The sequence below is a fragment of the Pistacia vera genome, unplaced genomic scaffold (genome assembly GCF_008641045.1).
Source record: "Pistacia vera cultivar Batoury unplaced genomic scaffold, PisVer_v2 Contig796, whole genome shotgun sequence".
NCBI classification, from domain to species: Eukaryota; Viridiplantae; Streptophyta; class Magnoliopsida; order Sapindales; family Anacardiaceae; genus Pistacia; species Pistacia vera.
This window is the reverse complement of record NW_022196663.1, coordinates 77,206-101,320: the sequence shown is the minus strand read 5'-3', so window position 1 is coordinate 101,320 and position 24,115 is coordinate 77,206. Positions and strand designations below refer to the sequence as shown.

The 24,115-nt window shown below is 34.7% G+C and overlaps 1 protein-coding gene and 1 pseudogene across 1 annotated transcript; one reads left to right on the top strand and one right to left on the bottom strand.

The window, feature by feature from the left end:
- The window catches only part of LOC116117017, a 30,622-nt pseudogene extending 15,501 nt beyond the window's left edge, over nucleotides 1-15,121 (top strand).
- Nucleotides 15,122-15,266: 145 nt separating this feature from the next.
- On the bottom strand, nucleotides 15,267-16,625 carry LOC116117016 (pentatricopeptide repeat-containing protein At2g03880, mitochondrial-like). The gene is made up of 4 exons (XM_031403051.1): nucleotides 16,551-16,625; nucleotides 16,358-16,468; nucleotides 15,503-16,218; nucleotides 15,267-15,420 (listed from the first exon to the last, which is right to left on the bottom strand). The coding sequence occupies exons 1-4, from the start codon at nucleotides 16,623-16,625 to the stop codon at nucleotides 15,267-15,269; spliced, it is 1,056 nt and encodes a 351-aa protein (XP_031258911.1).
- Between the last annotated feature and the right edge of the window lie 7,490 nt (nucleotides 16,626-24,115).

The following is a 24,115-nucleotide window of genomic DNA, read 5'->3' as shown; positions in this document are numbered from 1 at the left end:
TTTAAGTATGGTTGTTGGATGCTTAACTATCAATTTAAGCTTTTAAGTCAAGTTGTTATGTAACTGTTAAAGATGTCACTGAATTATGATACATTTGCTTAGTATTTATTGAATGTATGCAATCCTTGCTATTTTAACTCAATGCGTAAAGATGCTTATCTTTGTTCCCTTTTTGAGGTTACACCCTGCTTGGAAGAGCAGCAACTATTTAGGTTACAGCAGGAAGCCAAATCTGTTCCTAAACTAATAGATCAGAAAGAGAAGTCACATAAGAAAAGTATTAATGGAAGAGAAAAACAGATTTGAACATGACTGACGAACAGTATCCAGCTAAGTGGTAGAAAAATACTACCCAAAACCCAAAAAAAGTGTATGGGAAAGAAAAGGGACGAGCACAAAACTTAGCTAAAGAAAACGAAGTAGAAGCAAACCCCAAGTTTGAAGAGTATCCAAATGACGAGCACATCAAAGACTCCACCACTGGAATAGCCAAAGGATACACTGAATAGTGTACTGCATTTTTATCAAACCTTAACTTCAGGACAAGTAGAGATTCTCTCGCGCTTCAGAGAGAGATTACTTTTTATTCGTTTTTAATGCTGGACAGGCAAATACAGAGAGATGATTCTGATGGTTTTAAATTTTTTTAAGGCAACTTCTGAAGATCTGAAAAAAATCTTTAGCGATGCTGGTGGGGTTGAATCTGTTTGAATTCTGTAGGACAAGTTCACCAGAAAGTCTAGGGTATGACTCTGTTTCTCTCATTCATTATTTGTCAATGTTCTTTGTGCTTTATGCTTCAAATGAAAAAGGGGAAGCTATCCACTGGACCTTCCATGTGCACATCAGTCTTATAGTCAAATCCTTATTTAACATTGCTTGACCTTTAAACTTGAACATATGTATGCATAATGTGGACTGTACCACAGAAATTAGCCCTAAGAAACTAATTTTAATGAGACTGTGAGATCAGCATGGCTGATGCTTCAGGGAGATTGAAACTGGTAAATGTAGTGTATTCTCTTTGATCAAATTTCTCAAGGGTGCTCACTGAAACTTCAATTTGATTTCTTCCTTTCATGCTGTCGATCAATCATTTAGTTCTTACGCTTTTGGTTTTAAGATGAATGTCTTTTCCAAAGACAAGTACACAGTCTCAAATAAACCTGCAGAAGGGTTGAATTCCATAATTATGATAAAATTGCAAAATTTTCTAAGTATTGAATTCCATAATTATTGTAAAATTGCTTAATTTTCTAAGTATAAAGAGTCTAACTGTCTAAGAGCATATTTTTTCATTTTGATGGCAAGTAATATGCTTAGGAGACTCAACCATAGTCCCATACAGATTTACCCATATTCCAGCTTGCCCTATGTCTGGAACCATTGCATACTAATTTATAATATCCTCTGGTTGATTTTTGAAGGGCCTAACATATGTGGATTTTGTTGATGATGCACACCTTACTGCAGCTGTTGAAAAGAATAAAGAAATGTTTGTTGGGATGAAGATAAGCATTGCAAGATCAAATCTGAAGCAAAAGAGAAAGGATTCTGCTGGTCATGGGGTCTCTGGAGAACATGGTAGGCTAAGTGGAATAAGATTTTTTCTTTGTTATTACTTTTGTGTGTGTGTGTGTGTGTGTGTGTGTGCAATGCAGGCTATAGACTTTTGCATCTTTGTGTTTCCCACTTCTACATTTTATTTTCTTACTCCTTTTGGTTAAATGGCAGCGCAAAGTAGTAATCAGATTTTCAGGGAGTCTAGAGCGCCACACTGTGTTGCTAATGAACGTAATGATAGCATTTAGTTGAAGGGGAGGAACACATTTGCAATGCCAAGGAATTTCAGACCACTTGGTGTGCCCTCGACAAATCCAAAATCCGGGGAAGTGGAAGATGAGAAGCTAAAGTCAAATAATGAGTTCAGAGAAATGTTCCTTAAGAAGTGAGGTTTGTTCTTGGGGTTACATGTTAACTAGAATAGCACAGTAATTGACAAAATTCTCTTTCTTATAAAAAACATAAGGTTATGTTTTTGTAAACACAATTATGACCCATGTTGACCTTTGACTTTCATCGGGTTAGTTTGACGCGTTTTATCCTAGATCGGTTTGATTTGACCTGTTATTCCGGTTTGACCGGGTCTTCTTTACCCGATTTCTGTAACTTTTAAACCCGTTTTCTATAGTTTTGAATAGGCTGATTCTGGCCATTTTTTCAACTTTTTGGAGGGGAAACTTGAATGTGGACATATGACCTATGTCGGTGGCACCCCAGATGATATTTTCGTCCCAAATCGGTGTCGTAAATGGTTACCAAAAACACCCGAATGATAATTTTAACCGAAACTTTAAACTAGCATAGCTTTGCAACCGTAACTCCGTTTTTGAGAAATAATATATCGTTGGAAAAAATTTTCAACAAGGATTCCAATGACACCAAAATCGAAAATAAATTCTATTTATAATAAAAGTTATGCTTGATTTATAGTACGGGTTTTAATTGGAAAAATTCTAATTTTATGCAATATTCTCCAAATTTGCCACAAACAATTTCATGCTAGGTAGAGATTCAAATAAACGCTCTGATACCAAATGTAAAACATTTATATTCCAACATTCATATAAAAGTTCATAATATAATTAATTATAAACACGTTAAATACTCATAAAATATTGCGAAAGTAATTTACAAACCTTCAACCATAACAATTGTTGTTTTAGTCTTCTTGCTTCTATCACTTCATAATACAGTCTTCACTTACTGCAATTTTCCAGAGCAATGGTTTTTGGGAATCAAATGAATTAATTACATCAAAATGGGGACCTGTAAACTCTCCCATTATAAATGCAGTTTTCTTTCCATCAAAGACAACTGGCCAGGAGAAACAACCACATGTAACTGCTCAGCAATTACCCATTTACTTTATATTAAAAGTGTAGGACCAATCCAATTAAAGAATTCTAATATAATTAAAATTCTAACATTCTCCCACTTAAAATTCTAATATTCTCTCTCTTGGTCCAAACTTTTATTATATAATCCACAACATAGGAGTTGTATATTCTATGTTTTTAATCTGAAAAATAAAAATTACATGAATCGTACAGTAAGTCCTTTTTAAACAAGTATTACCTTTCATGTATTACTATGGAATTTTTCTCTTTCTAAATAAATACTTAAATGTGGAATATTACTTTATAAACAAACCTCAAATGTTTGTTCCAGGTCCTCTAAAATGTTTGTTTGTCTCCAACCAAAATGTATTTAACTTAAAAGAGAAAACAAACTAAATTACAAAGATTCAGAGAATGAAAGTATTACCTCTCATAGTGAAAAAGCGGGACGTAGTCCCATTTGAACTACATGATCCTTGAACGTCTTTGGTGGCATGCCTTTTGTTAGAGGATCAGCAATCATCAGCTCGGTATGTATGTGTTCAATGAGCAATTCTTTGGCTTTAATGTGCTCCCTTATTGCCAAGTACTTAATGTTGATGTGTTTACTTCAACTTCCACTCTTATTATTCTTAGCAAAGAATATAGTAGCTGAATTGTCACAATACAACCTTATTGGCCTAGAGATAGACTCAACAACTTCAAGCCCATAAATGAAACTTCTAAACCAAATACCCTATGTAATGGCCTCAAAACAGGAAACAAACTTAGCTCCCATGGTAGAAGTGGCAACCAAAGATTGTTTGGCATTTCTCCCAGATATAACACCTCCGGCTAGCATAAAAACATATCCAGATGTTGATTTTCGGGAATCAACACAACCAATGAAGTCTAAGCTTGAATATCCGACGACTTCTAAAATGTCAGACCGTCTATAAGTAAGCATGAAACCTTTAGTTCCATGAAGATACCTCATGATCTTCTTTGTAGCTCTCTAATAATCCAAACCTAGATTACTTTGATATCTTCCTAACATGCCAACTACAAAAGCAATGTCAAGTCTAGTACAGACTTGAGCATGCATTAGGCTTCCATCAGCTAAAGCATAAGGAATAGTTTTCATTTGTTCCTTTTCAATCTCAAGTGTAGGACATTGGTTCAGATTGAACATGTCACCCTTAACAATGGGTTCAACACTGGGTGAACAATCCTTCATCCTAAATCTCTCAAGAATTTTATTAATGTAGGCTTCCTGAGATAGTCACAAAACATGTTGAGATCTATCCCTATGAATCTTAATACCAATGACATAAGACGCCTCACCTCTATCCTTCATACTAAAATGTTGAGAGAGAAACTGTTTCACCTCATGCAACAAACCGAAATCATTGGTTGCAAGTAGAATATCATCTGCATATAACACAAGAAAGATGATTATACTCCCACTGACCTTGTGGTATATACACTAATCCATGATATTCTCTACAAAATCAAATGAAGAAATAACAGTGTGAAATCTTAAATGCCACTATCGGGAGGCTTGTATAAGTCCATAAATGGACTTCTTAAGCTTGCAAAACAAATGCTCACCATCACTTGAAATGAACCCATCAGGTTGTTTCATATAAACCTCTTCCTCCAAATCTCCATTGAGGAAAGCTGTTTTCACATCCATTTGATGTAATCTAAATTGAAATGGGCAACTAATGTCATTATGATGCGGAAGGAATCCTTTTTAGAAACTGCAGAAAACGTTTCTTTATAATCTATCCCTTCCCTTTGCATGAACCTTGGCAACAAGCCTAGCCTTGTATCTCTCAATGTTGCCTAATGAATCCCTTTTGGTTTTAAATACCCATTTACAACCAATAGGTTTCTTTCAAGTACGCAACTCAACAAGGTCCCAAACTTTATAATTCGCCATAGAATTCATCTCGTCAATCATGGCATTATACCACAGCTGAGATTTATTACTGTCCATAACTTGTAAAAACGTGTCTGGGTCATCCCCAACACCTATGTCACAGTCAGACTCTTGCATATACACTACATAATCAGTAGGAATTGTTGATTTCTTTGTCCTAGTAGATCACCTTAATGTTGTATCAACAGTCTCTTGTTGAGACTGTTGCACAACTGGTTGTTCCTCTTGTAGTGGAGGTTGTTCAAAATGATCTTCTAAAACAATCTCATCAGAATGTGAAAATAGGGCTGTGCAAAACAGAGTACTCGAACTGGTTTTTCCATTTTAATCGGGTACCCGAAAACCAAACAGCTTTTTAGGGTGCCTGAAAATCCGGATACCTGAATATTCGGTTTGATTTTCGATTACCCAGTTTTTAACCCGAATTTTAAATGTTTAAATACTTAATTAAATTTTAAAGGGCAAAATCATAAATTTCTTTTTTCCTTCTACAATCTTCTGTTTCTTCTTCGTCTAATTTTTCCACCGACCCTTGTCTTTCTCTTCTTTTTCTCCCTTTGCTTTTCTCATTCTTTTTTGTCTTTTCCATTTCTTCTTCTCCCTTTGCTTTTCTCTTTCTTCCTAGTCTTCTCCATTTTTTCCTCTCCCTTTGCTTTTCTTATTCTTTCCAATCTTCTCCATTTCTTCTCCTTCACTACTTTTCTCTTTCTTTTTCATCGTCTTCTCTTCCTGATCTTAATAATATTCAAGACCAAGAAATGTAATCTTAATATCCAGTATGTAAACCCACATGCATGAGACAACATCACTAATTGAATTCATTTCTTTTTAACTCAACTTGACTCAACATAACACAGAGTCACACTTTACAAAACAGAAAAACCTTTACAAAAGCAACGACAAGACTATTAGAAACAACAGTATACAATATCTTCTGCCCACACAAAAGAGCAAAGAAAGAGCCTACAGAAAGAATTGAAGAAGAAGATGCGAATTGGAGAGGAATTTGAGTTTTAGGGTTAAATTAATTTGGGGCTTTTGTTATGAGTCAAACAAAAAAGGAAAAATTGTTTTACTTTTTTTAATAAAACTGGGTACCAGGTACCCGATTGTATTTTTAATAAGACCTGATACCTGAACCGAAAATTGGAGTATCTCATGAATTACTATTCGAAATCGACCCGAATTTTCGGGTATCCGAAAAATTCGGTTCGGTTTGGTTCGGTTCGGCTAGCATGTTTGATTTGGATAGCGGATAATTTTGCACAGCCCTACGTGGACTTTGATTGATTGGTTCCTCATTGTTCACCCTGTTTGGATGAGCAACCAATCTTTTACTTGATGTAGGAGCATTAGTTGAAACATCAATTTTCTTAGGGACTAAGTCTCTGATTTGATCACTCCCACTGACCGCGTCATTTTCAAGAAATTTAGCATTTCATGATTCAACAATTCTATTGGAATGGTTCGGACAATAAAACTTATACCCCTTGGATTTTTCCGCATATCCAATAAAATATGCACTAATAGTCATAGGATCTAACTTCCGTTCTTGTGGATTATAAACTCAAACTTCAACTGGGCAACCCCAGACACGTAAATGACTTGAACTTAGTTTCCAACCTTTCCATAACTCGAATGGCATTTTGGGAACCGCTTTAGTTGGAACTCGGTTTAATATATACACTGTAGTTTTGAGAGCTTCAATCCACAAAGAATTTAAAGTTACTTAGCATACTTCGTACCATATCCATTAATGTTCTATTTCTTCGTTCTACTACACCATTCTGAGATGGTGTGCCAGGCAAGGTGTATTAAGCCACAATACCTTGCTCTTGAAGAAATTTAGCAAATAGACCAAGTGCTTGTCCTGTACCAGTGTATCTACCATAATATTCACCACCGTTATCAGATCTCATGATCTTAATTTGTTTTCCACATTGTTTCTCTACTTCTGCTTTATATTTTTTGAAAGCATCCAACACTATATCCTTGTGATAAAGCAAATAGAGATACATGTATCGTGTGTGATCATCAATAAATGTGATGAAGTATTTTTGACCACTAGAGCTCATGTCAGGGCAACAAATATCTGTGTGTATGATCTTTAAAAGTTCAGAACTCCTCCTAGAACCCTTCTTGGATTTGTTATTTTGCTTTCCCTTAATGCAGTCTACACAAGTATCAAAGTCTGTGTAGTAGGTCAGTGTTGGAAGCCTGGCAAGGTCATATAGCTATGGAAATTGAATTGGGACATTTAAATGAAGCTAGGTCCATCTACAGGAGATGCTATAGTAAAAGATTTAGTGGGACAGCTTCAAAGGTATAATTCTTTTACACTGCTTGCTTTCTATTATACTGGATTGATTTATGGACAGAATTTGAATTTGAATGTTTCTAAACTGGTTTTTTCCTAATTTTTCTTTTTGAAAATTGTTGCTTTTAGTAGTATATGATGCAGCTTTATTTAATCAATTGATATTTGTCATCTGCAATGCAAACATTTCTTTCTTTATTCGCTTTTTGCAGCTGATGGAAGTTGAAACCAGACAAATGGCTTAAGTCAAGGTTGTTAAATGTTGTTAGCAATGGGCCAATTATGGAGATCTTTTGAACTTAATATTGAATCATGCTTGCATTGAGAAAATTGGAGAGTAGCCTTGAATAGGTAAACTGTTACTCGGGCACCAGAATCCAATGGTTTAATATGTCATTGTGATAATTTTTCCAAATCATACGTAATGATATATAGAGTATCTGTAGGTTCGGGCTGTCGAAAATCCTGATGTTTATTTTTTTAACTTTCAACTTTGGAGTTACTATACTGTGTTGAATTATGGCATGTATGAAGCGATCACATTAAACCATAGGTAGTGGAGTATTTTTTGAAACCCAATAGGCTGATATAGGGTAGACCAGGACACCCTTGGCTTTCCTCATTTATGAAAATTGTATCCATTTTTATTCAAAATAAAAGTTTATTTTCTTTTAAGTGTGAAGCTTGTCAACTTGCAAAATACACAAGTCTATTTATCTAGCTCATATATAAAAGTTCTAGGCTTTTTAAATATTCATAGTGATATTTGGGGGTCTCTAGAGTTACAAATTTTGTAGGTCTAAGTGGTTCATTACGTTTATTGATGATCACACTAGAGTATGAAAAACAGTTTGAAGCAGTCAATTGTTCAAAAGGACTGCCCAGACAGTTGTTTATTAATCTAGTTTCCAAGCTGGGAAGGATATATTCACCGCTAAGGGAAGTGTAGGTTTTCTAGATTAGAATATGATCAAGTTAGAGTTTATCTAAGTCTTATCTAGTTTAGAGATTGAAATAAAAGATTATCAATTTATTTTCTCTTGATTTCATGTTTAAATCTCTCTATATGAGATTTTGGCCAGTTTGGTTTGTAATTCAAAAATATTTTGAAAAACTAGTTACAATTAAAAATTTTAAAGTTTTATCTCTAATTTTTATTTATATCTTTTATGAGATTTGGGCCAGTTTGGTTTGTGATTCAATTTTAAAAAAAAAAAAACTAAGTTACAATTAAAAGTTTTAAAAGCTTATCTCAATTTTTAAATATTTGAAAATATATTGTATTAAAATTGTTTTTGAAGTTAAAAAGTATATAAGACTAGAAATGATATTTCTTTTTTTCTATTTTTACACTAATTTTTAGGATTATATGCAAAAAATGTTTTTTTAAAACATTTCACTTATTTTAATAATTTTCATAAAATTCCTTATATTCCTGTTTTCGAAATAAAACCCTATTAAATTTATAAAAAATAGGCTCTTATTTAGATAAACTTTTATATGTATTTATGTTATATTTAGGGTTGTGATTGTATTGTTCACTCACGATTGTGTTAAATTTTAAGTGTTGTTGAAGCTTAACTATCAATTTAATGCTTTAAGTCAAGTTGTTACACCATTGTTAAATGATTACTGAATTATCTACATTTGCTGGGTATTATTGAATGAACAACCTTGCTATTTAACTCATGCGTAAAATGCTTTCTTTGTTCCTTTCTCAAATAACACCCCGCTTGGAAGAGCTGCAACTATTTAGGTTACAACGGAACCAAATTTGTTCCTGAGGTAATAGATCAGAAAGAGAAGTCACATAAGAAAAGTGTTAGTGGAAAGAGTAAAACAGATTTAAACTGCTCACTAATAGTCTCCATTTAATCGTATAACAATACTGCCCAAAACCCAAACAAAGTGCATGGGAAAGAAAAGGGATGAGCACAGAACTTAGCTAAAGAAAACGAAGTAGAAGAAGCAAAACCCAAGTTTGAAGAGCATCCAAATGACCAGCACATCAAAGACTCCACCACTGGAAGAGCCAAAGTAGACACTCACGAGTGTATTACAATTTTATCAAACCTTAACTTCAGGGCAAGTAGAGATTCTCTCGCACTTCAGAGAGAGTTTGCTTTTTATTCTTTTTTAACTCTGGACAGGCAAATACAGAGAGATAATTCTGATGGTTTTAAATTTTTTTCAGGCAACTTCTGAAGATCTGAAAAAAATTCTTTAGCGATGTTGGTGGGGTTGAATCTGTGTGAATTATGTAGGACAAGTTCACTGGAAAGTCAAGGGTATGACTCATTTTCTCTCACTAATTATTTGTCAATGTTCTTTGTGCTTTATGCTTCAAATGAAAAAGAGGAAGCTATCCACTAGACCTTCTATGTGCACATTAGTCTTATAGTCAAATCCATATTTAACATTGCTGGACCCTTAAACTTCAACATATGTATGCATAATATGGACTGTACCACAGAAATTAGCCCTAAGAAACTAATTTTAATGAGACTGGGAGATCAGCATGGCTGATGCTTCAGGGAGATAGAAACTGCTAATTGTTGTCCATTGTCTTTGATCAAATTTCTCAAGAATGCTCAATGAAACTTCAATTTGATTTCTTCCTTTCATGCAGTCAATAAATCATTTAGTTCTTACGCTTTTGGTTTTAAGATGAAAGTCCTTTCCAGAGATGATTATGCAGTCTCAAATAAACCTGCAGAAGTGTTGAATTCCATGATTATGGTAAAATTACTTAATTTTCTAAGTATAAAGAGTCCAATTGTCTAAGAGCATATTTTTTCATTTTGCTAGCAAGTGATATGCTTAGGAGACTCAACCATAGTCCCATATAGATTTACCCAAACAATACTGCCCAAAACCCAAACAAAGTGCATGGGAAAGAAAAGGGACGAGCACAGAACTTAGCTAAAGAAAACAAAGTAGAAGAAGCAAAACCCAAGTTTGAAGAGCATCCAAATGACCAGCACATCAAAGACTCCACCACTGGAAGAGCCAAAGTAGACACTCACGAGTGTACTGCATTTTTATCAAACCTGAACTTCAGGGCAAGTAGAGATTCTCTCGCACTTCAGAGAGAGTTTGCTTTCTATTCCTTTTTAACGCTGGACAAGCAAATACAAAGAGATAATTCTGATGGTTTTAACTTTTTTTCCGGCAACTTCTGAAAATCTGAAAAAAATCCTTTAGTGATGTTGGTGGGGTTGAATCTGTTTGAATTCTGTAGGACAAGTTCATTGGAAAGTCAAGGGTATGACTCTCTTTCTCTCACTCATTATTTGTCAATGTTCTTTGTGCTTTATGCTTCAAATGAAAAAGAGGAAGCTATCCACTAGACCTTCCATGTGCATTTTAGTCTTATAGTCAAATCCATATTTAACATTGCCGGACCTTTAAACTTCAACATATGTATGCATAATATGGACTGTACCACATAAATTAGCCCTAAGAAACTAATTTTAATGCTTCAGGGAGATNTTAAATAAGTGAAATTACGTTTAAATGTGTGTTCGAACATATTTAAATATATTATCATTATTGTTAAATTTTAATATATATTAATTGATTTTAATTGAGATAATGATGGAAAATAAAATAAATCAAATTGGGAGTGTTTGGCAACATGGGGCGTTTGGGTTGGAGCCCAAGCCTATTCCATATTCGATTAGGGCAACTTAATTAACTATAAAAGGAAAAAGTGTGTGTTAATTAATTTAATGAATTGATTTCTCTTGAAATTAAAAACACACACAGCAGCCCCATCTCCTCCCACGCCAGTTTTGGGTTTTAGCCTAAAATCAATTTCAATTGATTTGCTTTCTTCTTAATCTTGAAGCCAAAGAGGATCTAGCAAATCCCTCTTTGGTTCTTTTGAGATTGTCTTCGTGTGGACTACGTGGGTTCGATCCTACACTTGGATCGGTAGCAAAACATTCGTTGACAAATTTGGAGGAGCCTCCAACATGCGTATGTTTCTTTAAACTCAGATTATTTTTCTGCAGATTTTATTTTAATATGAATTGTAAAATTTGACCCTTGATCTTGGCTCATGTAAACGATCTCTATATTAATTTTTGTTTTGTTTTCGCTGCGTATATGGGACCGTTTACTTACAAGATATCTTTATGGATTTGTGAATTTATAAAATCGGCATGTATTTTCAACTAGTACATCGTTGTTGTGTAATGGTTGTCTTCAATATTTCTGTTTATAAACAATTAGCTTGATGTCTTGTTAGTGTACCATCGAAATTGCAGGCTCTGTATGATTGGATGTATTATATATACTTGAATACTTAGCTGTGCAGTTTCTTCCTTTCAACGCTCAAAAGATTACTTATCTCAGCAGATGAAGAATACAGATGGTTTGCTGCGTTTGTATGCTTATTGGGCTCATTTGGAGCTAAATTTGGCTGCAGCTCTAGGTGTTTGGGAGAGCCTGGTAAAGATCTGGTTTGGCCTATTCATCTTTTTCTCTTTCTTATCCTGTATGGTTCAATATGATTGATTTATGATTCATCTTTGTATTTTTTCCGTATAACTTGCTTTTTGTCTATGCTACAGGTCAATGTTGGTAGCCTGGCAAGGTTATATAGCTATGGAAATTGAATTGGGACATTTAAATGAAGCTAGGTCCATCTACAGGAGATGCTACAGTAAAAGATTTAGTGGGATAGCTTTAGAGGTATAATTCTTTTACACTACTTGCTTTCTATTATACTAGACTGATTTATAGACAGAATTTGAATTTGAATTTGAATGTTTTTAAACTAGTTTTTTCCTAATTTTTCTTTTTGAAAATTGTTGCTTTTAGTAGTATACGATGCAGCTTTATTTAATCAATTGATATTTGTCATCTGCAATGCAGACATTTGTTTCTTTATTCAAATTTTGCAACTGATGGAAGTTGAAACTAGACAAATGGCTTAAGTCCAAGCTATTAAATGTTGTTTATCAAGTAGGGCAATTTATGGAGATCTTTTGAACTCTTAATATAGAACCATGCTCTACAGCTGAGAATATATTTAGAGAGTAGCCTTGCAATAGGTCAACTGGTTACTCGGGCACCAGAATCACAATGGTTTAATATGTCATTATGAATAATTTTTCCAAATCATACGTAAATGATATATGACAGTATCTGTAAGGGTCATGCTAGTTGAAAATCCATGACGTTTATTTTTTTAACTTTCAACTTTGGAGTTACTGATACTCTGATGAAATTATGGCATACATGAAGCAATCGCATTTAAACCATAGGTAGTGGAGTATTTTTTGATACCCAGTAGGCTACTATAAGGGTAGACTAGGACACCCTAGCTTTCCTTATTTGCAAAAATTGTACCCATTTTTGTTCAAAAATAAAAATTTATTTTCTTTGAAGTGTGAAACTTGTCAACTTGCCAAATACACCAAGTCTATTTATATAGCTCATAAATATAAGAGTTCTAGGCCTTTTTAATAATTCATAGTGATATTTGGGGGTCATCTAGAGTTACAAATATTATAGGGTCTAAGTGGTTCATTACGTTTATTGATGATCACACTATAGTACAATGGGCATACTTGATGAAAAACAAGTTTGAAGCAAGTCAATTGTTCAAAAGGACTGCCTAGACAATTGTTTGTCAATCAAGTTTCCAAGTTGGGAATGATAAATATCTATTCACCAACTTGAGGGGGAGTGTAGAATTTCTAGATTAGAATACGATAAATTTAAGAGTTATCTAAGTCTTATCTAGTTTAAGAGATTGAAATAAAAAGATTATCAGGATTTGTTTTCTCCTGATTTCATATTTAAATCTATCTATATGAGATTTGGGCCAGTTTGGTTTGTAATTCAAAAATAATTTTGAAAAACTAAGTTATAATTAAAAATTTTAAAGTTTTATCTCTAAATTTTAAATATTTGAAAATATATTTTGTATTTTAAATCTCTTTATGAGATTTGGGCCAGTTTGGTTTGTGATTCAAAAATAATTTTAAAAAAACTAAGTTACAATTGAAAATTTTAAAAGCTTTATCTCAGTATTTTAAATATTTGAAAATATATCTGGTATTAAAAATTGTTTTTGAAGTTAAAAACTATATAAAGACTGAGTATTTTTCTTGTTTTCTAATTTTACACTAATTTTTAGGATTATATGCAAAAACATTGTTTTTTAAAACATTTCAACTTATTTTAATAAAAACTATTTTCATAAAATTCCTTATATTCCTTGTTTTCGAAAACAAAACACAATTTAAAATTTATAACAAATAGGCTTTTATTTAGATTATAAACTTTTATATGCATTTATGTTATATTTATGGTTGTGATTGTGGCTGTTCAGCTCACGAGATTGCGTTAAATTTTAAGTATTGTTGTTGAACGCTTAACTATCAATTTAAGCTTTTAAGTCAAGTTGTTACGTAACATTGTTAAAGGTGCTACTGAGTTATGATACATCTGCTTGGTATTTATTGAATGTATGCAATCCTTGCTATTTTAACTCAATGTGTAAAGATGCTTGTCTTTGTTCCCTTTCTCAGATTACACCCTGCTTAGAAGAGCTGCAACTATTTAGGTTACAACAGGAAGCCAAATCTGTTCCTAAACTAATAGATCAAAAAGAGAAGTCGCATAAGAAAAGTGTTAATGGAAAGAGTAACACAGATTAAAACATGACTGACTAACAGTCTCTAGTTAAGCGGCAAAAAAATATTGCCCAAAACCAAAACAAAGTGCATGGGAAAGAAAAGGGACGAGCACAGAACTTAGCTGAAGAAAACAAAGTAGAAGATGCAAAACCCAAGTTTGAAGAGCATCCAAATGACCAGCACATCAAAGACTCCACCACTGGAAGAGCTAAAGTATACATTGACTAGTGTACTGCATTTTTATCAAACCTTAACTTCAGGGCAAGTAGAGATTCTCTCGCACTTCAGAGAGAGATTGCTTTTTATTCTTTTTTTAACGCTGGATAGGCAAATACAGAAAGATAATTCAGATGGTTTTAAATTTTTTTCAGGCAACTTCTAAAGATCTAAAAAAATTCTTTAACGATGTTGGTAGGGTTAAATCTGTTCAAATTATGTAGGACAAGTTCATCGGAAAGTCAAGGGCATGACTCTCTTTCTCTCACTCATTATTTGTCAATGTTCTTTGTGCTTTATGCTTCAAATAAAAAAGGGGAAGCTATCCACTCGACCTTCCATGTGCATATCAGTCTTACAGTCAAATCCTTATTTAACGTTGCCTGACCTTTAAACTTCAACATATGTATGCATAATGTGGACTGTACCATAGAAATTAGCCCTAAGAAACTAATTTTAATGCTTCAGGGGATCTGCATGGCTAATGCTTCAGGGAGATAGAAACTACTAATTGCAGTCCATTGTCTTTGATCAAATTTCTCAAGGGTGCTCACTGAAACTTCAATTTGATTTCTTCCTTTCATGTAGTCAATAAATCATTTAGTTCTTATGCTTTTGGTTTTAAGATGAATGTCCTTTCTAGAGACGATTATGCAGTCTCAAATAAACCTGCAGAAGTGTTCAATTCCATAATTATGGTAAAATTGCTTAGTTTTCTAAGTATAAAGAGTCTAACTATCTAAGAGCATATTTTTTCATTTTGCTAGCAAGTGATATGCTTAGGAGACTCAACCATAGTCCTATACAGATTTACCCATATTCCAGCTTGCCTTTAAACTGTATGTATGGGACTACTAATTTATAATATCCTCTGATCGATTTTTGAAGTGCCTTGCATATGTGGATTTTGCCGATGATGCACACCTTGCTGTAGTTGTAGGAAAGAACAAAAAATGTTTCTTGGGAAGAAGATAAGCATTGCAAGATCAAATCCTAAGCAAAAGAGAAAGGATTCTGCTGGTCATAGGGCCTCTGGAGAACAAGGTAGGCTAAGTGGAATTATGTTTTATCTTCGTTATTACTTGTGTGTGTTTGTTTGTGTGCAGTGTAGTCTATAGATGTTTGCATGTTTGTGTTTCCCACTTCTACCTTTTATTTTCTTACTCCTTTGGGTTAAATGGCAGCGTAAAGTAGTAATCAGACTTTAAGGGGTCTAAAGCACCACACTGTGTTGCTAACAAACATAGTGATAGCATTTAGCTGAAGGGGAGGAACACATTTGCAACGCCAAGGAATGTCAGACCACTTTGTGTTCCCTCGACAAATCCAAAAGCCAGGGAAGTGGAAGATGAGAAGCTGAGGTCAAATAATGAGTCCAGAGAAATGTTCCTTAAGAAGTGAGGTTTGTTCCTGAGGTTCCATGTTACATGTTAACTAGAATAGCACAGTAATTGACAAACTTCTCTTTCTTATAAAAAACATAAGGTTTTGCCTGCAGGCACCGAACAAAGCTCTCCATGTCACAGCATCTGGTTCATATTCCATATCAATTATTAACTTGACTGCTTGATCGAGCTTCCCAGCCCTTCCAAGAAGATCAATTATGCAGCCATAATGCTCATCTTCTAGTTCAATCCCATAAAGCTTCTTCATAGATTGGAAATAATACAACCCACCTTCTACAAGCCTTGCATGGAAACAAGCAAATAGAACACCAAGAATTGTAATATAATTTGGTACTAACCTTGAGGCTTTCATCAACTCAAACAATTTTAGTGCCTTTCGACTGTATTCGTTCTGTGCCAACCCTGCAATCATGGTGCTCCAAGAAATCACATCCCTCTCTACCATCCTATCAAAAACAAAGCTTGCATCTTCCAAGCTACCACACTTGCAATACATATCCAAAAGCGCATTGTTAAGTATCAAATCTTGGTCATACTTCAATACATGAACATGGACTTGTGTCCCCAATTCTAACAACGCTAATCCAGCACACACCTTCAAAATACTTGTTAGCGTGGCTTGATCCGCCACAAAACTCGTCATTCTCTTGAAAAGATTCAAAGCCTCATCACCATCACTATTTTGAGCAAACACTCCAATGATTGAGTTCCAAACAACCAAATCTCCAGTCACCATCTCATTAAAAACACACAGTGCATTCTTCAACTCACCCCATTTGGCATAAACATCAATCAAAGCACTCTTAACAAACACATAAGAATCCAAACCAACTTTAATTATTACACAATAGTAAACAAACACAAGATCTCAAAATGGAAGAGTAGGTGTACATATTTGGTCTAACACCTTCTTTGAGCATCAAAATAAAGAACTCAAACACCTTGTCATTCATCTTAGCATTACAATAAGCCCATGTCATTGTTGTCCAAGAAACAACGGTTCTCTCAGGCATTTTATCGAACAATGTTTTAGTGTCCTTCGAGAGATTAAACTTCATGTACATATTAAAATGTTGATTAAAAATGTTTTGGGTTCATACCCTTTTGGGAAGACGTGGTTGTGAACGGGTTTACCTTCTTGAACAGCGCCACGGGCCAAGCAACACTTGATGAGCTAAGAGTAGGTGATGGAATCAGCATGAAGGCCATAGATTTGCATGGCATCCATAGCTTTGATGGCTATTGGGAGGTCTCTTTGGTAGCAGAATCTGGTGAAACCATCAATCAAAGCTGACGGGTTGAGCGCTTTACTAGAAGAATCATTCGGTGTGGAAGTATAACATCTAGAAAGTGAAGTTCTTATGCATTTCAGCTTTGAAATGGCTCTCATGGCATTTCCCCGTTAAAGAACTGATATTTTCTTTTCCTTTTGCCGATTATAATTGAAACTTGGAACAACTGAACTGTCCATTTATGTTCAACAGAAAACTCAAAGTCGGTATGTATATATATAATTCTTAAATTATTTGCCTAATGAGAAGGGTTTTTTTTTTTTTTAAAGCCCCCATGTGTTTGGTTATTTTTGTGATGGTGTGCCTTGGGGCATCTTTTGCTCTACAGCGTTTACAAATTCAATCTCTCTCTTTTCTTTTCTTGCTAACTAGCTTTACGTGCTACTAAACATGACATAGCCAACAAACCTATTTTTTGGGTGCGATAAATCTTAAGCCCAATATGCAGCCAAATGCTTGTGATCTGACGGCCTTATTTTCACCTTGTTGTAGTTTCTAAACCAAGCTAAAAACCTGAAAGAGATTGAAATTTACGAATCCATAATTAAAGCTTATAGATCTTATGTTCATCACACAAAAGAAGAAGTCTCAAGCGATGAGTTGTAATAAGCAACCAGCACAGTGCATTCCTAATTCTCTCAAGTTGTCATGATCTCAGTTTCGGCCTCGTTGTAACAGATGGGAGTTGAGGTCAATAGATGTCCCTCTGATGTATCAATAAATAAGGAAGCAATATGGTATGAGGACCCGTTATATGTGTTATTTGCTTAATGAAATGGTGAAGGATTTTTCTTTTGTAGCAGCATACTAGTAATTGTTATATCATTTCTCATTCCAATCTGCATATAATATTCATTTGATGACTGAAACATGGTAGCATCAGGAAACAATTACATATTATTTATCATTTCTTCAGTACATGTGATTTATTGGCCACATTTCATCTTCTTCATTGGCTTATAGCCCTACCTAGATTCAAATTGGTATGAGCAGTGATCATGCCCACCATCAACCTCATCAACCCTACTTAATACGAATGATCACTAAGAAATAATTCTTAACGATCTTTTGTTTCTTGCTTTAAGCTTCAAAATTTCTTGAAACCACATGCCTCTCTGATTAATGCAGAAGCACTTTGCGATCTGCTATACTTGGCTTTTTTTTTTTTTTTCCAACACCTGTTCGATGCTGAATGAGTAGCAATGCACATAGATAAACGTCAAAGAAGAAACTATTAGGAAATTCTAACACAACATAATCAAACATGAGACGAATATAAGATAGCGGTGTAACTTCAAATATTCATTCATCAGCATCCCCTAGTACACACAATATTATCTAGAAATGCTTGCTAAATAAAAATAAAGAAACAAGGCCTCTTAGCATTAATAGCTGAAAAGCCATAATTACCTTAATTTAGTCGAATCAAAGACGGCACCACTTCTGTTAGCACGCTCAATTGAGAATTTCTCAACTGCAAATGGCATGAACAAGCAAGAAATTGATCATGTGCTGATGTGGCATTGATTTAAGCTTATGTGGTGTCAAAGTTTTTAAACTTTGGTCAAAGGCAATTTGGAAGAAAGAAAGGGACAGCTTTGTAATTTCATTCTTTGGGATATTTGTTGTGCCTTTCATGCCACTTTCTTTTCTCTCTGGATTGTTCTCTTCTTGTTACAAAGAGAGGAAGTTGTTGAGGGAAAACGTCAAGGTGGAGTCTTGGTATTCACAGGATGAGATCAACGATGGTGATGAGCTCTATTTGTAACTGATTTTTATTCTTTTTCCTCTTGTATAAATTCTGATTTATTCTATGTATTTTTTGTGTGTGTGTGAGAGGTGTGAGACACATGGGAGCAATCTAGGGTGGTTTACAGAGGGGAGTTGATACTGGGTTCTTGGTGTAAATCTGACTCACAAACTCTGTAAGATTTCTCTTCATAGTGTATATTTTCCTACTGCTCTGAAGAGTGGATGTAGGTAATCAATCTGATTACCGAACCACTATAAATCTGTGTGTATGCTCTTTATTGTTTATGCTCTTATTTTAGTTATATCTCTATTTGCTGTGAATGTGTTGGGTTACTCTAAAACTTAGATTTCCTTATTGAACAATCAGTTTGATCAACAAGAGTGGTATCAGAGCCAAGTTAGTTCTGGAATTAGAGATTTTTCGAATTTTGGGTTTGTCTAGGGTTAGATCTAATTTTCTTTACTGTTCTTGATTTAGGGTTTATTCTAGATCTTGAATTTTTGGGGGTTTTCGCATCTCCTGGTGACTGAGGAGGTAGTAAACCTAGATATGTCTAAGTTTGAAATGGAGAAGTTCACAGGTGACAATGATTATCGGTTGTGGAAGATGAAAATGAGGGTTGTTTTAGTTAAGGATGGGTTATCAGCGAGCTTAGAGGGTGAGGATAACTTACCAAAGTCTTTAACTGAAAAAGAGAAGAAAGACCTTTTAGATAAGGCTCACAATACCTTGATTCTAGGATTAGGAGACAAAGTTTTGAGAGAGGTAAAGAAAATGACCCACCAGCAGGGGTTTGGGAAAAACTAGACTCTTTATACCTATGTAAGTCTTCCCCTAATAGATTAGTTTTAAAACAGAAATTCTTTGGTTTTAAGATGGATGAGGGAAAGTCATTAGGTGATAATATTAATGACTTTATGAAATTAGTGCAAGACTTAGAAGGTCTAAGTGTTAAAGTAGAAGATGAGGACCAAGCTGTTATCCTCATAAACTCCCTACCCAAAATGTACTCTAACTTTGTTGATACCCTAAAATATGGTAGGCAAAGTATTAAACTAGATGAGGTTGTGGTTGTAATTACTGCAAAAGATGCTGAATTTAGGAAAGACGGTAAACTAGATGGTGAGGGGTTATATGTGAGAGGAAGATCTGATAAGAAATGTCATAAGAAAGGGAGTTTCAAGAGTAGATCAAAGTCTAAATCAAAATTTGTTAGAAAATGCTTCCACTGTCATAAGGAAGGTCACTTTAAGGGGGGTTGTCCTGATAGGAAGAAAAAATTAGGGGAAAAGGATGCTAGTGGGAGTGTAGATGTAGCTTCCGATGGGTATGAGAGTTCTGATGTATTGGTAGCCTTTGAAAATGAAATTGATGCTGAATGGATACTTGATTCTAGTTGTTCTTTCCACATGACTCCAAATAGGAGTTTTCTTTCAAACTTTAGAAAACTAGAGTCTGGAAAAGTTTTGATGGGCAACAATGTAGTTGTAGAGTCTTGGGAATAGGAGATGTAAGGCTGAATTTGCATGATGGTAGTTCAAAATGGCTCACAGATGTTAGATACATACCAGAGCTGAAAAGAAATTTAATTTCTCTAGGAAGTCTAGACTCAATTGGCTATAGCTATAAGGCTCAAGGTGGAGTCCTTAAAGTCACTAAAGGATCCTTAGTTGTAATGAAGGGTGAGAAGAAGAATGGATTGTATGTTCTAAATGGTTCATCCATCACTGGAACAGTAGCTGTATCTTTATCTAAGAAGTCCAATAGGACAGCTTTGTGGCATAGGAGGTTAGGGCATGTTAGTGAAAAAGGACTAGTTGAGCTGAGTAAGCAAAAGGTTCTAGGAGGGGATAAAATAGAGAAGCTAGATTTCTGTGATCATTGCATCTATGGGAAGATGAGTAGAATTAGATTTAGTGTGGGAAAACACTGTTCTAAGGCTATCTTAGATTATATCCATTCTGATGTGTTGGGGCCAACTAAATATCCATCTTTGGGAGATTGTAAATATTTCATTAGCATCATAGATGATTACTCTAGGAGAGTATGGATCTATTTCTTGAAAAATAAGGGAGAAGCTTTTGGTAAGTTTAGGGAATGGAAAGTCATGATTAAGAACCAAACAGGAAAGAAAATTAGGAAATTGAGCACTGATAATGGTTTAGAATTCATAAATGAGGAGTTTGATAAACTGTGCAAGGATAGTGGAATCTTAAGACATAGGACAGTTAGATATACTCCACGACAAAATGGGTTAGCTGAGAGGATGAATAGAACTATATTGGAGAAGGTTAGAAGCTTGTTGTCTTGTGCCAAACTTCCCACTAAGTTCTAGGCTGAAGCTACTCATACAGCAGTATTTCTGATCAATAGAATTCCTTCCTCAGCTATAGAGTTTAAAACACGCATTGAGAGATTGACTGGCTATCCAGTTGATTATGGTAGCTTGAGAGTTTTTGGTTGCAATGTTTTTGTGCATGAAAAATCTGATAAGTTACAACCTAGAGCCATTAGGTGTATTTTCATAGGGTATCCTGATGGGGTAAAAGGGTATAAGTGCTGGGATGTTGCTAGAAAAAAATGCATAATCAGTAGGGATGTCAAATTTAATAAAGAAGAATTGAGTGGCTTGAATGAAAAGACTGATAAGATGAATTCTGAAATTATTAGGTTTGAAATGAATAGAGAAGTTTTTTCTAACAATTCTGGCAATCTGAAACCAGAATATCAGCAAGGAGATTTACAAACTCAAAAGGAAGAATCTGTGTTAGAGGAGAATGAAAATGATTCAGTTTATGATGAAGAAACTGAATTAGAGAATTACTAGTTAGCTAGAGATAGGCAAAGGAGAGAAATTAGGTTGCCTAGGAGGTTTTCACAAGCTGACATGGTTACCGTTGCATTTCAAGTTGCTGAAGAAATAAAAGATGAACATAAAACTGTTAGGGAAGCTATGGAAAGCAGAGAATCTAAGCAGTGGAGGTTAGCTATGCAAGAGGAATATGAATCTTTGATGAAGAATAAGACTTGGGTTCTTATTAGGAAACCTGAAGGGAGTAGAGTTGTTAAGTGCAAATGGGTTTTCAAAAGGAAGGAAGGAATTCCAAGGGTAGAAGCTCCTAGATTTAAAGCTAGGTTGGTTGCTAAAGGCTTTACACAAGTTGAAAGGGTAGATTATACTGAAATTTTTTCACCTGTGGTAAGGCACACTACCATTAGGATTCTACTGTCCTTATAGCTCAATTTGAACTTGAATTAGAGCAACTTGATGTCAAAACAGCATTCTTGAATGGTGATCTAGAAGAAAAGATCCTAATGGAGCAACCTGAAATGTTTGAAAGAGGTAAAGAAAATCAGGTATGTTTGTTAAAGAAGTCCTTGTATGGACTAAAACAGTCCCCTAGGCAATGGTATAAAAAATTTGACAATTTCATGATTCTTTGTGGTTTCAAAAGAAGTAAGTTTGATAGTTGCCTTTATTTCAAATGTTTATATGATGATTGCTATCTTTACTTAGCACTTTATGTTGATGACATGTTGTTGGCTTGTAAAGATGTTGCTGAAATTGCTAAGTTTAAGGTAGAAATGAACAAACAATTTGAAATGAAAGATTTGGGGTAGGCTAAGAAAATCTTAGGAATGAACATTGTGAGAGATAGGAAAACAGGGAGGATTATTCTATCACAAAAGGAGTATGCTAAGAAGGTTATTAGAAGATTTAATATGCTTGGGTGTAAATCTATCAAAACACCAATGAGGCAACATATTAAATTAAGCTTGAATCAGTGTCCTAGTTCAGAAGATGAGAGAAAGGAAATGATTGATATCCCTTATGCTAATGCAATAGGAAGTCTAATGTACCTTATGGTTTGTACAAGGTTTGATTTAGCCTTTGCAGTGAGCTATGTTAGTAGATTCATGAGTAATCCTGGAAAACCTCATTGGGAAGCAGTGAAATGGATCCTAAGGTATATTAGGGGAACAATGTCAACAGGAATTGTGTATAGTAAAGAGAAAAACATGCTGGATTTCATTGTGGGGTGTGTAGATGCTGATTATGCTAGAAATCTTGATAATAGGAAATCCATGACAGGCTTTGTTTTCTCTTTATGGAATAATCTGGTTTGTTGGAAAGCTAATTTGCAGGCTATTGTGACTCTATCAACTACAAAAGCTGAGTATGTGGTGATTATAGAAGCTGCCAAGGAAGCAATTTGGCTAAAGGGAATGCTTAGTGAGTTGGGATTTAATCAGGCTCAAGTTCCAATCAAGAGTGATAGCCAAAGTGCTATATTCCTATGCAAAAACCAAACCTTTCATGAAAGGTCCAAACACATTGATGTGAGGCTGCACTTCATCAGAGATATGGTTGAAAAAAAAATTATTAAGGTGGAGAAAATTCTTGGGAAAGAGAATCCAGCAAATATGTTTACCAAAGTTGTTACTTTGGATAAACTAAGGCTCTTCAAGAGCCTGCTCTAGATTGAGTAAGAATGGAGGAAATTTCCAAGGTAGTAGGGGATGAAGAAATCAGATGCCAAGGTGGAGATTTGCGCTGATGTAGCATTGATTTAAGCTTATATGGAGTCAAAGTTTTTAAACTTTGGTCAAAGGCAATTTGGAAGAAAGAAAGGGACAGCTTTGTAATTTCATTCTTAGGGATATTTGTTGTGCCTTTCACGCCACTTTCTTTTCTTTCTGGATTGTTCTCTTCTTGTTACAAAGAGAGGAAGTTGTTGAGGGAAAACGTCAAGGTGGAGCCTTGGTATTCACAGGATGAGATCAACGATGGTGATGAGCTCTCTTTGTAACTGATTTTTATTCTTTTTCTTCTTGTATAAATTCTAATTTATTCTATGTATTTTGTGTGTGTGAGAGAGGTGTGAGACACATGGGAGCAATCTAGGGTGGTTTACAGAGGGGAGTTGATACTGGGTTCTTGGTGTAAATCTGACTCACAAACTCTATAAGATTTCTCTTCATAATGTATATTTTCCTACTGCTTTGAAGAGTGGATGTAAGTAATCAATCTAATTACAGAACCACTATAAATCTGTGTGTATGCTCTTTATTGTTTATGCTCTTATTTTCATTATATCTCTATTTGCTGTGAATGTGTTGGGTTACTTTAAAACTTAGATTTCCTTATTGAACAATCAGTTTGATCAACAGATCAGAAATAGAAGTCGTTGACTCTCCAATTAATGTGTTGTTTGCTGAGTGTTATGGTAAAGGATTTTTGCTTTTGCAACGGCATACTAGTAGTTTTTATATCATTTCTCATTACAAATTGCATATAGTGTTCATCTGCATTTAATATCCATCTGAGGACCGAAAAATGGTAGCATTATGGAAGAATTACATATTATTTGTCATTTCTTTAATACATGTGATATATTGGTCATGCCATCAATTTCTTTGGTGGCTCATAGCCGACTTAGATTCAAATTGTTATGAGCAGTGATCATGTCCATCAACCTCGTTGACCCTTCTTAAGTAAAATGATCACTAAGAAGTAATACTTACGATTTATATTTTTTGGCTTTAAGCTTCAAAATGGCTTGAATCTACATGACTATCTCGCAGAAGCTTTGTGTTCCTGTTCGATATTGAGAGAGTAACAGTGAGGTTTTCAAGCATTTCTTTAACATCTG